Genomic DNA, 13,383 nt, shown 5'->3' on the forward strand with positions numbered 1-13,383 from the left:
AATTCATTCCGGAGGTCCGTTCTTACCCTGAAACTGTTCTTAACCTGAAGCACCACTTTAGCTAATGGGGCCTCCTGCTGCTGCCGCGTCACTGGAGCATGATTTCTGTTCTCATCCTGAAGCAAAGTTCTTAACCTGAGGTACTATTTCTGGGTTAGTGGAGTCTGTAACCTGAAGCATATGTAACCTGAAGCGTATGTAACCCGAGGTACCACTGTAATGGATATCCAAATATTTAAAGAAAGGTTTGCCTGGCTGTTTTCTCATGCTAGGGCAGCTGTTCCCATAGGAAGGTGGTCCAGCTCTTATTTGGCGCTCTGGTAAAAACAAAACAGACACCCACCCTCTTTTAAATCTGCTTTCCTAATACATGCTCGTCAGACTATTTGCAACCGATAGTTATGTTTCCAGGGCCTGAGCAGAAATTCTCAGGAAGCCTTTGAAGGCACTTCCAGATGTTGACTTCCCTGGGGACATGACTACCCAGTGCAGAGCTGAACAAGGAAGCACTGTGATGATTGTGAGGTCCCAGGTAACTCTGGCACACAGGCTGACTTCCAAAAAGTCTCTGCTGCTGGCTATATCTCTCAGCAAGTAGGCCCCTTCCAGCTCCATTGATTGCTGGCTGTGCTGTATCTGAGAACAGGGCAGCCAGCTGTTCCTTCTTTCATGCTGATCATCCTTATACAGTAGTAGCAGTCAGGAGTGGGAAGAGCACAATTCACATAGGAGAGAGAGAGAGAGAGAACGATTTTTGGAAGAACCCCGAAGCCTTAGACTCCCAAAGGTTCTGTTAATGCTTACTCATGAACAGATCTTCTGGCTAAGAACCATTCTCAGTCAGCAGATGTTCAATGCTCCATTACAATGTCTGTTGAGATACTACAAGGAAATGCCTTTTGGTGAGAACTCATTATTTTCAGCTGTAAATCTGGGGGCAGAGCATCCCAGACAGGGGTAGGGCCAGTGTTACAGTCTTGCTCCCCATCCTCATTCAGTTATTAATCACATGGGTATGGGGGTGGGAAGTTAGAATAAGGCTCCAATAGTAAACCCATTCATTTGTGTCAACTTAATATTGAGCCAATCTTAGCTCACTAATGAGTGTGCTTATATAGTTTGCATGTTTGCCAAGATGTTTGTTGCCAGTGTTGGGGTTTCTGTGTCAGTTTCTGCTGTGCATAGGTCCTTTTACAGGAATGTTCGCACGAGGACGTATCTTGTTTGCACTGGCCTTTACAGCTTTGGATTGCAACTGAGAATGGAGTGATCTGTCAGTTCCAGTTCCCTCAGTTTCTCATTTTTCCAGTCTTAAGATTCAGTTCTCTCCATTTGCATGGCAGTTTGCAAATTGTTTTCTTCTAATAATCACATTTTTATATGCAGCTTTGAGTTATATACACATTTCTGCAAGCAATTTCCCCAAATTTAATACATCCTTGTGTGTTATTTTCACCTATGTGTTCAATTTTTATATCCACACTTTCAGCTAATTTTTGCAAACATTGGTTGGATGTAGAATTGCATTGCAGAAGTCGGATAAGTGCAAATTTAGAAGGATAGCTGTGTTTGTTTCGATTCTCATATTGTTTTGGAAAAATGCAGATTTGTTAGATTCACCTGTAAATGCGAAATGAACGGAAAAGCCTTAATTGCAGCCCAAGAGCTGCGGTATTGCAAGAGTCCTCTTTGCGCATTTCTCTGTGGTCCATAATATTGGCAGCTGCTTATCGGCATGCACTACAACAACACAGTAATTTCAAAAGGAAGGAAGTGGCTTTATTCATATCCATGCTCAGCGGAGTGCAATTAACTCACAGCTGTTAGGTTGCATTTGACAATGTGTGTCCCAGCCGCAGAGGTGGGAGGCAGGTGTTCTCCCTGATGGCCCTGGGGAAGTTTTGGATCATGTGCAGATGAACTTGGCTGCCTCGTTGCTTAGTATACAACCCTGAGCAGTAGCCTCTTCACTGCTCTCTCCTTTTGCTTCCAGAAACTTGTCCTGCCAAACTTAGCTCCAATTGTCCAGCAGAGCCTTTTGGAAGAGGTGTCACAACAGAAACATGTTCTGGAAATAATCTCTGCTCTGGCTGCTCCTGTGCCGCGGAACCTGACTTCTGTGGAAGAGAGTAAGTTATGAGATGTCCAAAACTTTAAGGTAACAGACACTCCCAAGAATCCTCTGTTTTTCAGCCCCTGTTTAGCAGGGGGTGGGGATGGAGGACCTGTTATGACCAAGGGCTGCATTCGCTTGTGGCTAATGTTCAAGGAGCCAGTGGGATCAAAGCAAAAGTGGGTGGAATAACCCCACACAGTTTCTCACACACATCCCAATTCACATACATATAGCACACACCCATTCTCACTCCCCCCCACCTTCGCTCAACCTCCCTGTCGGACTACAGCTCCCATCATTCCAGGCCATTGGCCATGTTGTCAGGGCTGATGGGAGTTGGAGTCCAGCAACACCTGGAGAGCCACAGGTTCTCAAATTCCTTCCATAACCAAGTGCCACTCCTTCAAATAGATCTTCTACTTCTAATGGCCTGACAGCTCTCACTTGCGTGCAAAACAAAAAGTCCGCATTGGACATATCATCCCCTGCCCCGCATACCTTTGCACGTCATATGTGACTCAAACTTTCAAGACGGCAGATATTGATCTGGGAGCTTGGGATCAAGCTTTTATTGAGATTAGTAAAATGCTGGTGGAGTGATTTGGTGACGTATGCATCCATCTACGTACAGTGGTACCTCGCAAGACGAATGCCTCGCAAGACAAAAAACTCGCTAGACGAAAGGTTTTTCCGTTTTCGAGTTGCCTCGCAAGACGAAAACGTCTCGCGACTTTGTTTCCTTTTTCTTAAAACTGTTAAAACAAAGGGTGCTTAGCTTGAACAGCTACAGTTGCGACTTGACTTCGAGGAGCAACTGTTAGCACATGGTTTTGCAGCCTTTTCTCAGACTTTGCTCACTTTTGAAGCTTTTCCAAAACTTTTCCAGAACTTCTCTTGCATCCATTTGGTAAGTTAAACTTTTAAAACTTTTTTGGGGGGGTTTGGATTTTGGGTTGGGGTGTTTGGGATTCAAGGACTTGGTGTTGTGGGGGGTTTGCGATAATCTGGGAGCTTGTGGGCCTTTTTTGGGAATTTTTATGATTTTCTGTGACCATTGGGCCAGTTTGGTTTTTTTCAAATTTTTTTCCTGAGTTTGAATTTCTGAGTGCTGGCTGGCTAGGGGAACAGCTGGAGAGGTTTCTGCAGGAATATGGGAGCTTGTGGGGCTGTTTTGGGAATTTTTATGATTTTCTGTGACCATTGGGCCAGTTTGTTTTTTTTCAATTTTTTTTTCCTGAGTTTGAATTTCTGAGTGCTGGCTGGCTGGGGGAACAGCTGGAGAGGTTTCTGCAGGAATCTGGGAGCTTGTGGGGCTGTTTTGGGAATTTTTATGATTTTCTGTGACCATTGGGCCACTCTGCTGTTTTTTTAAAAAAAATCTGGATTTGAATTTCTGTGTGGTGGGTGGCTGGGGGAACAGTTGAGGAGGGGGTTCTTCAGCAAGGAGCAAAGAGTGGAAGAGGAGCCTTCTTCGAGTGGTCCCCCAGAGTCTTAGAAAATGTACTGTACACTTTGTTGATTTTTAAATGTTTTTCTGTCATGTTTATAAAGTTAATTTATTTTCCCTTCAATTTTTGAAATGCTCTTTACAGTATGTGTGACTTTAAAGAGCACTTAATAAATTCTTGTTGTACCAAATTTGGCTTTGTTTGGACTTTTTTTGACCATAGGAACGCATTAATTGATTTTCAATGCATTCCTATGGGATTTCGTGATTCGCAAGACGAAAAATTTGCTAGATGACAAAACTTGCGGAACGAATTAATTTTGTCTTGCGGGGCACCACTGTATCCCTGTCTGTGCGTATGTCCTTTTGGCGTGTATACTGATTAGCACAGGCTCAATTTAGGCTTGTTATTTTATATACATATGTTTAAGTTTTATATGTTATTATTATTTTATACTATTCTAATTGATTGTTGAATGTTACTATTTTGATGTAGGCTGCCTATTTTAAAGTTATGTTTTATTATCACATTTTTGTATTGCATTAGATTGTTATAAGATGTACATTTTTTGTTTCTTCAGCTTGTAAACCGCCTTGAGTATTGTAAGATAGAAAGCCAGTATACAAATTAAAAATGACGATGATACATATACATATACATATACATATACATATACATATACATATACATATACATATACATATACATAAACACACACCGCCCTATACCTGTAGGTCTCAGGGCATTTCACTGGATAAAATCAAAATAAAAAAATCACAAAATACATATCCAAAATAAACAACAACAACCCAATAACAGCCCCCCCCCAATTTAAAAGGGCATTGGAACATTTTTGCCTGGTGCCAAAAGGTGTATAATGACGGTAAACCTCCTTGGGGAGAGCATCCCATAGATGAGGGAGCCAGTGGCGTAGCATGGGTTGTCAGCACCCGGGGCAAGGCAAGTAATTTGTGCCCCCTAACCTGTGGATTTTAGTAGGGGCAGAGAGCTGCGAGTGCAAGCGCGCCCCCCCTCAGATGTTGCGCCCGGTGCGCCCGGCCCCCCTGCACCCCCCACGCTACGCCACTGGAGGGAGCCACTGCAGAAAAGGCATACCATCTGGTATTTCACTTTTAAGTTGCAAATGAGTTTCAGGCCCCTTGCTGACATTCATATTATTATTATTTTTTTGCAGTCATTCAAAAAGCTAAAAAGCAGAAGCGCTGCCTGAAGATTTGGAGTGAGTGCACCGAGAGGGGGAGCATTTTATTCTGTCCGGCAGAAAGATTTTGGAACCCTTTGAAATACATACTGATGTTCAAAACGAAAGAGAACTATCAAGGACACATAGAAAAAGGTAATACCTGTCTACTCCGGGTGCATGAGATGCACGATTGTATTTGTGCCTTTGCTTGTGATTACCCAGTGTTGATCACTTTTAAAACTTGGCAGCAGTTTTGGATTTCAGTTAATCCAAAGCGGTGCAATGATTAAAATATCCACTGACTGATTAAAAGGAAAATGTATTCATTTATAAAAATGTGATCTGTGTAATAATAATTCTTCAGCATTTATAACTTGCCCCGTGGCTGTTCAAAGCCCTTGATGTCTATTAGCTCAGCAATCCTTACAATAATCCTGTTCAGTATTACTGTCTCCAGGATTCCTCAATATTACAGCTTCACTACAGATAGTGGAACTCTGGCTGTTGGGTGAGTCACCTATAAAAAACTACCTGGCAGAGGGGACATTTGAACCCAGGACTTTCTGATCCATGGCCCTAGTAGTCACTTAGCTGGTAATGCTGCATGATGTAGCTTAGACCCGTCCTGTAAGCAAAGGCTGGCTAACCTGTGGCCCTCCAGATGTCGTTGGACTCCAACTCCCATCAGCCTGTGTCAGCAAGGACAATGTCCAGGGATGATGGGGATTGTAGTCTAGCAACACACTGGGGCAAGACAGGTTCCCCTATTCCTGCTGTAGCCAAGGGAGCATTAGAGCAGAGGTGGGGAATCTGCAGCCCTTCAGATTTTACTGGACTCCAATTCCCATCAGTCCTAGCCAGCATGACCAATGGTCGGAGCTCACTAGAATGGTTGCAGCCCAGCACCACCTGAATGGCCTCAGGTGAGCCAGCCCTGAATTAGAGCCGCCACCTCCTCTGGCATCCCAAAAATTCATTTGACTGAAGTGGGTTGAAGAAGGACAGTGTTGGTTGCAGGCTGTCCTTCTGCAATTTCATGCCATAGTTTTTCTTCTTCTTGCAGTTGTGTATGTGAATTCACGATTGCATAGAGGAGAAAAGCACCTCGATGCTGATTCCAAGTCCTGAAAATTACCTCACTGACCCAATCCATATGTTTTCCTCTCAAATATTTCAAACTAAGAGGGCTGGTGTTTTTCATCTTTTAATTCTTTTTGCTTAGCATTTGCATACAAGTGACTGAGCTCGGGATTTCTGCCTGAGGCTGAAATCTGGCACCTTCTGACTTATGCATAAAGATGTTTCCCCCCTATGCTTAGGCGGTGAATACAGTGGCACCTCTGGTTGCAAACAGGATCCATTCTGGAGGCCCGTTTGCAAAGTGAAAAGCCCGCAACCTGAAGTGCCGTATCTGCGCAGGTGCGCGGCGTGATTTGGAGCTTGTGCACATGCGCAAAGCGCAATTTAGCGCTACTGTGCAAGCACTAGCGGTGAAACCAGGAAGTAACCCTTTCTGGTACTTCCGGGTCGCCGTGGGATGCAACCTGAAAAAACGTAACATGAAGCAACGTAACATGAGGTATAACTGTAGTTGTGCCCTGTGGGTACTAAGCAACACCACCATCTGCTGCTGCTGCTGCTGCATGGCTTCCATGAATTACACTGGGACTCCTGTCCTGTGTACAGTTATTCTAGCAGCCATGCTAAAACTGTGCCCTCTAAGTAAAATGGTCTTCATTATTTTGCCTCCTACCTTTGTGCATTGTGTGATGCCGTGATCACAAGTGGAGAAAGGAATATTGGGCCCAGCATTTACTATATTCACAATTTCAACTTTCTTAAAAAACATCAACACAGCATTATTGTTCTGAATGCATTGAGGATAGGCTTGAAAGTGTTTAGGCAATAGTGGTTACACACAAAATATTGATCTAGATGCGCCTTTGTTTTGATCCAGCAAGGCTTTTCTTATCTTCCAATGTATAGGAGGAAATTCAAATACCCAAGCCCTGGCCATCTGTAGATAGAACTGCTTGCCTCACGTTTATTTTGTTTAAAACACCCACCGCCTCATTTCTATGCACCCCCTTTCAGTTTTGCAGGTGTTCCTGGAGCAGATAGTTGGAGGCAGCCTGCTCTTTCCCTCGACGGATCTCCCAGCTGAATCAGTGACATTATTCCAGTTTCACAGCTACCTGGAGAAGCACCACGTGAACAATTTGGAAAAACACCTGGCCAGATTTGCTAAAGAAGGTAAATGAATGGCTGGTGAGGGAGACCCTATTTGAGATTTGGTCGGGTGTCTGCCAGGTTACGAGTTACTATATAGGGTGAATCTCCAAGGCCCACCACTGGCTGTTGCAAAAATACCAGGCAGGCCCCACACATAATCCAGAGATGCATTTTAAATAAAAGGGCACATACTACTCATGTAAAAACATGCTGATTCCCGGATCGTCCGCGGACCGGATTTAGAAGGTGATTGGGCCTTAGTTTGCCTACCCATGACAGTGATATGAGTGCTGCTGCTGCTGTCTGCCACTGGCGGCAATTCTTTCAGGGTCCACTAGGGGGCACTTTACCAAGCGCTCGTTCAAATTGGTAGCCTTGCAGGTAACCACTGAGCCTCTTGGGCTTGCTGATTGGAAGGTCAGCGGTTCGAATCTGTGCAAGGGGTGAGCTCCTGTTGCTCTGTCCCAGCTCCTGCCAACCTAGCAGTGTGAGTAGATAAATAGGCACTGCTGCGGCAGGAAGGTAAACGGTGTATCCATGCACTCTGGCACTTGCCACAGTCCTCCATGCACTAGAAGCAGTTTAGTCATGCTGACCTGGAAAGCTGTCTGTGGACAAACGCCGGCTCCCTCGGCCTGAAAAGCGAGATGAGTGCCGTAACCCCATAGTCTCCTTTGGCTGGACTTAACCATCCAGGGATCCTTGACCTTTACCTAGGAATGGAAGGAATCAAGTGAACACAAATATGAGGCAAAAATGTGATTATGGGGCAGGGAGACATGACAGAGGTTTATTCAATTATGCCTAGGGTGGTCTAAGTGTTTCCTGCTTGGCAGGGGGTTGGACTCGATGGCCCTTGTGGTCTCTTCCAACTCTATGATTCTATGATTCTATGATTCTATGATTCTAAGTGGATAGAGAGAGAGAGGATTTTCTCCTCCTCTTTTAACATACTGGTCCTCAGTGTCACCCAAACATCTTCACCGTCATTGCACTGTGCGTTAAATAATATCCACAATTAATTGCCACCAGGTGTGCTCCTGGCGCTTACCTAGGTGACTTCAGAGGGTGATTAAACAAATTTATGGAGGGTGAGTCAAATGATCATAGAAGAGTAGAAGTGGAAGGGACCCCCCAAAGGATCATCCAGTCCAAACCCCAGCAATGCAAGAATGATGATGATGATAATAATATTAATAATATTAATAATAATAATAATAATAATAATAATAATAATAATAATAATAATAATAATAATAATAATAATAATAATAATTTATTTGTACCCCGCCCATCTGGCTAGGTTTCCCCTTGCAGCTTCCAACAGAATATTAAAATACAATAGTTTATTAAACATTAAAAGCTTCCCTAAACAGGGCTGCCTTCAGATGTCTGCTAAAAGTCTGGTGGTTGTTTTTCTCTTTGACATTTGGTGGGAGGGTGTTCCACAGAGCGGGTGCCACTACTGAGAAGGCCCTCTGCCTGGTTCCCTGTAACTTGGCTTCTTGTAGCGAGGGAACCGCCAGAAGGCCCTCGGAGCTGGATCTCAGTGTCCGGGCAGAACAATGGAGGTGGAGACACTCCTTCAGGTATACAGGGCTTTAAAGTTTAGGGCTTTAAAGGTCAGCACCGACGCTTTGAATTGTGCTCGGAAAGAATCCCTGGGCAGATGGCCATCCAACCTCTGTTTCAAAACTTCCAAGGAAGGAAAGTCTGCCAGTCAGTGGCTCCTAGTTAGGTTCATGGGCAGCAGGCCATGATTAGCAGCCGCTGGAGAGCAACAATGAGAGGGAGTGTTGCTATCATGCCTGTGGCTGAATGCATCTGATTGGCTGCTGGAAAAAACAAGGTGCTGTGGCAGATGGAGTCTTGCTATGTTCAATCCCCAGAATTTTCCATTAAACCATAGGATTTTAGAGTTGGAAGGGACTCCGAGGGTCATCTAATCCAAACCCCTCCAATGCAGGAATTTTTAGTCCAACCTTGGGCACGAACCCTGAGACTAAGTCTCACAATCTTCCAACTGAGCTGTTGGGTTGATCAGAAAGATCTTTCTCTACCTGTGACCTAGTCAAAGTTGCTAGCGCATTGGGTGGACCAGTGTCTGATTTAACAACCTTAAATGTTAATTTGTACCTGCAGTTGTATACCTTTAAACAAAAAAAAAAAGGCATTGGGGTTGTGTCCAATGAAGTTGTCCTTTTAGCACAATGTTTCTCAAGCCTGGGTCCCCAGCTGTGGTTGGACTACAACTCCTATCACCCTTGCTAGCAGGACCAGTGGTCAGGGATGGTGGGAGTTGTCGAAAAACAGCTGAAGACTCAAATTTGAGAAACATAGTTTTAGTACAAAGATTTCTGCCTATGTGATGGGACTTCCTCTCCCTGCATACCCCCCAAATTTGTTGAGGAGGTGTTCCTTCAACTCTTTGGAGAAGATTTGGGGGGTGGGGGTGGGCAAGGGAGGCCATGGGGAGAGGAAGTCCCGTTGGTACAGAAAAGTCCTTGTGTGTAATGCTATGACACACTGCATGCAAACTGTTGTAGAATAAGTTACCTTGACATTATACCGTGGAGGGAAGAGAGAATAAATCGGAAATAGCTTTTCAGAGCCATAATCCACTTATGGTTGGGTTCCTCCTCCGCAGTGATGCTGACTGAGGACCTGCAGCGTCCTGGGAGAATGAAGAAAATAAAGAAACTGAAAGGGAAGCGACTCAGCCGACTGCAACCCCTTCCACAGACCTTACAGCTCCTTGCCGTTCTACAGCTTGATGAAAACCATCGTGTGGGCAAGGCAGCCATGTCGTGTCTCTCTCGGGCGGCAGCTGATAGGAATTTCAGGGAAAAGGTAACTGGCTTTCCACTTTGCTTGGCATTCCCTCGTTTGCTGCATCCAGATAATATATGCCTATATGTATGGGAAGTGGTAGGGGTTTGCATGCATAAGAAGAGTCCTGCAGGACCAGGCCAAAGGCCCATCTAGTCTACCATCATAGTCAACCAGGACTTTTGGCTGTTCCATGGCCTTCAGATGTTGTTTTGAGGCAGTGAAATACCAAAAAGTTGTGCAGGGCTGAAACGCACCAGGGCCAAAACTAGGCTTTCTGTCACCTGGGGCAAAGACCTAGTTTGTCACACACACCCCACTTGTTTGTGTACATGCGCGCGCGCACACACACACACACACACGTTCATAAAGGGCATAAAAAGTAGTTTGAAAGAGGCTGGAGAAGAGAGAGTCTCTCCAAATAGTAAAATTGGCTGTGTATGTACCTGACTTTCATTCAGCCTTAAGTAGATCTCCTCAGACAGTAACAGATCCTTTGAGGAATTCTATGAAGTACAGTATTATGACTGTATGATATAATAATAATAATGGAAACTGTGATAATGATCAGGAAACAAACCAGCGAGTAAGTCCTATTGAACTCAGTGGGACTTACTTCTGAGTAGAAATGTTTAATATCGCAGTATAAGACTGCAGAATCTTTCCACAGTTACCTGGGAGTAAGTCCCATTGAATTCAGTGGGACTTTCTTATGAGTAGCGAAGGCTTCCAGTTTAAGGCTTGAAAGAATAAAATAAAAGAATAAATACTCCACAGGTTTCCTTAAAAGATCGCTGGCTGCTGAACCATTGCAATTAAAGAATTTAAAGTGGATTGGCTACATTTTCCTCCCAAATTACAGGAAAAGACAAAAACAAACGTGCTTCGCATGTCAGCATCACATTTCTTTCATTGCAGGTATTTTATTTTCAGTATAAAGAGGATTCGGTTTTTGTAGCTGATTGTATGCAGCAGTGCCCTCTTTATGTATTCACATGGTGTAAACATAGTTACAGGTAGGTAGCTGTGTTGGTCTGCTGTAGTAAAAAAAAAAAAAAAAAAAAAAAATCCTTCCAGTAGCAACTTAGAGACTAACTAAGTTTGTTATAGGTATGAGCTTTTGTGTGCATGCACACTTCTTCAGATACAGTGTGCATGTACACGAAAGCTCATACCTATAATAAACTTAGTTGGTCTCTAAGGTGCTACTGGAAGGATTTTTTTTATGGTGTAAACATGGATGTTGTCCTTTAGATCCAAACACACACACACACACACACACACACACACACACACACACACACACAGAGAGAGAGAGAGAGAGAGAGAGAGAGAGAGAGAGAACACATAAGCAAGCAATACTCCAAAGTATCAACTTGACATTTAAATTGTTTAATCATGATAAAAGCTTCTGCTCCCAAAAAAGGGCAGGAGGTGGTGTTCTTATCTCTTTGCCACTTTTAATTGATCTCTGAGACTTTGATGGAAGAAGAAGAAAGCAACAAAACTTCCCCTTTTCAATTTTGCTTGGAGAGCAACCTTCTCCAGGATTTCTCTTTTGCACACAATTCCCCCCCCAAAATAAAAAAAAAATCCTTCCAGTAGCACCTTAAGAGACCAACTAAGTTTGTTACTGGTACGAGCTTTCGTTTGCATGCACACTTCCAGGAAAGCTCATACCAATAACAAACTTAAGTTGGTCTCTAAGGTGCTACTGGAAGGAATTTATTTATTTTGTTCTGCGTATGGCAGACCAACACGGCTATCTACCTGTAACTAAGCTCCCAAAACAGACAGGGGGAAAGGGGAAGGAGGATTGTTTCCCAGGTTTTCCTGCTTCCCTTTGCAAATTGAAATTAGCATCCTTTTGTTGCTCAGCAGCTCAAGACAAGAAGGACCTAGTCCTAGCTAGAGGCTTCACCCAGGGCTGAGACCCTGGCGAGCGCCCCCACCCCATTAACTACGGCCCTGCTCCTCATCACTGTAATTGCTGCTTGCTTGCTAGCCTGTTAAAGGACGCGGGTGGCGCTGTGGGTTAAACCACAGAGCCTAGGACTTGCTGATCAGAAGGTCAGCGGTTCGAATCCCCACAACGGGGTGAGATCCTTTGCTCGGTCCCTGCTCCTGCCAACCTAGCAGTTTGAAAGCATGTCAAAGTGCAAGTAGATAAATAGGTACTGCTCCGGCGGGAAGGTAAACAGTGTTTCTGTGTGCTGCTCTGGTTCACCAGAAGCGGCTTAGTCATGCTGGTCACATGACCCGGAAGCTGTACGCCGGCTCCCTTGGCCAATAAAGCGAGATGAGCGCCGCAACCCCAGAGTCGGTCACGACTGGACCTAATGGTCAGGGGTCCCTTTACTTTTCCCTTAGCTAGCCTGTTCTCCTCTTCCTATTCTTTCCTGGTATCTCCCAGAAATATCTGTTCACAGGAAGAGAAGCAGTGGAAACAGTGGGGAAAACAGCAGAGTTGGGAGGCTCCAATATCTTATGTTAGGGCACTTTGGAGCAGAGGAGGAGGGAATGTTATCCATGTCATTGAATGCTCCATTGTCTTTTGCAGGCTCTGCTTTTTTACACAGATGCCTTAAGTAACGATGATGCGAAATTGCAGCAAGCCGCATGTCTGGCCCTCAAAAACCTCAGAGTGAGTATTTTTAAATTCTTGCTTAGTGGGGTCGTTAAGAGAGGTGCATGTGCAGAGTCACAGGCAGCCAGGAGAGGGCGCGAGAGTCACCAAAAAACATGATCATCGTACAGTATTGGAAACTGGAACACAGAGAGGGCATAAGAAAACACATACACGAAAATGAGTGTTGTTAAAGGGTGAACCTAGTTGAAAAACTACCTTGAGATGTATGGATAAAGGGTGGTACACAAATTTAATTAATAATAATAATAATAATATAATACAGAGAGCTGCAGATTATTTATGATGGTGATTTATTAAATCTCCAATTTATTAGAGTGCCACAGGCTATCCATCCGTCTGAGTCAGTGCATTGATGTAAAGAGTTAGGAAGCATTCTGAAATAATTTAACAGCTGCCCCTGCACTGCTGCTTTTATATAACAGGGTGTGGAAAGCATAGAGCAAATTGCCAGACTGTGTCTATCAGAATCAGAGGAAGTGCGGAATGCCGCCAGAGAAACGACTCTTTCATTTGGTAAGTGCTTATAACGATTCCCTGCAGATGGATTTCGAATGAGCGAATAGTGAGCTGAAAAGCAGAAGCAACAGCTAGTTGGCCTTGGCTTAGAGAGGCATCGCCGCTTGCTTTGAGGAAGTGGTCTCCTGCAGCAGATCTTCTGGAACGTGTCCAGAGGAGGGCAACCAAAATGGTCAAAGGCCTGGAAACGATGCCTTATGAGGAACGGCTAAGGGAGCTGGGCATGTTTAGCCTGGAGAAGAGGAGGTTAAGGGGTGATATGATAGCCATGTTCAAATATATAAAAGGATGTCACATAGAGGAGGGAGAAAGGTTGTTTTCTGCTGCTCCAGAGAAGCGGACACGGAGCAATGGATCCAAACTACAAGAAAGAAGATTCCACCTAAAC

The 13,383-nt window shown here is 44.3% G+C and overlaps 1 protein-coding gene across 4 annotated transcripts in view; it reads left to right on the forward strand.

The window, feature by feature from the left end:
* The window catches only part of RIPOR3 (RIPOR family member 3), a 106,288-nt gene that overhangs the window by 86,662 nt on the left and 6,243 nt on the right, over positions 1-13,383 (forward strand). For all 4 annotated transcript variants that reach the window (XM_081196093.1, XM_081196094.1, XM_081196095.1 and 1 more), the window contains exons 16-21: positions 1,994-2,129; positions 4,760-4,921; positions 6,863-7,021; positions 9,648-9,850; positions 12,390-12,473; positions 12,902-12,992. In XM_081196093.1, the coding sequence (XP_081052219.1) occupies positions 1,994-2,129; positions 4,760-4,921; positions 6,863-7,021; positions 9,648-9,850; positions 12,390-12,473; positions 12,902-12,992 (835 nt within the window). The remainder of the gene's footprint in view (positions 1-1,993; positions 2,130-4,759; positions 4,922-6,862; positions 7,022-9,647; positions 9,851-12,389; positions 12,474-12,901; positions 12,993-13,383) is intronic.

Source organism: Podarcis bocagei (assembly GCF_964188305.1).
Source record: "Podarcis bocagei genome assembly, chromosome: 5".
NCBI lineage: Eukaryota > Metazoa > Chordata > Lepidosauria > Squamata > Lacertidae > Podarcis > Podarcis bocagei.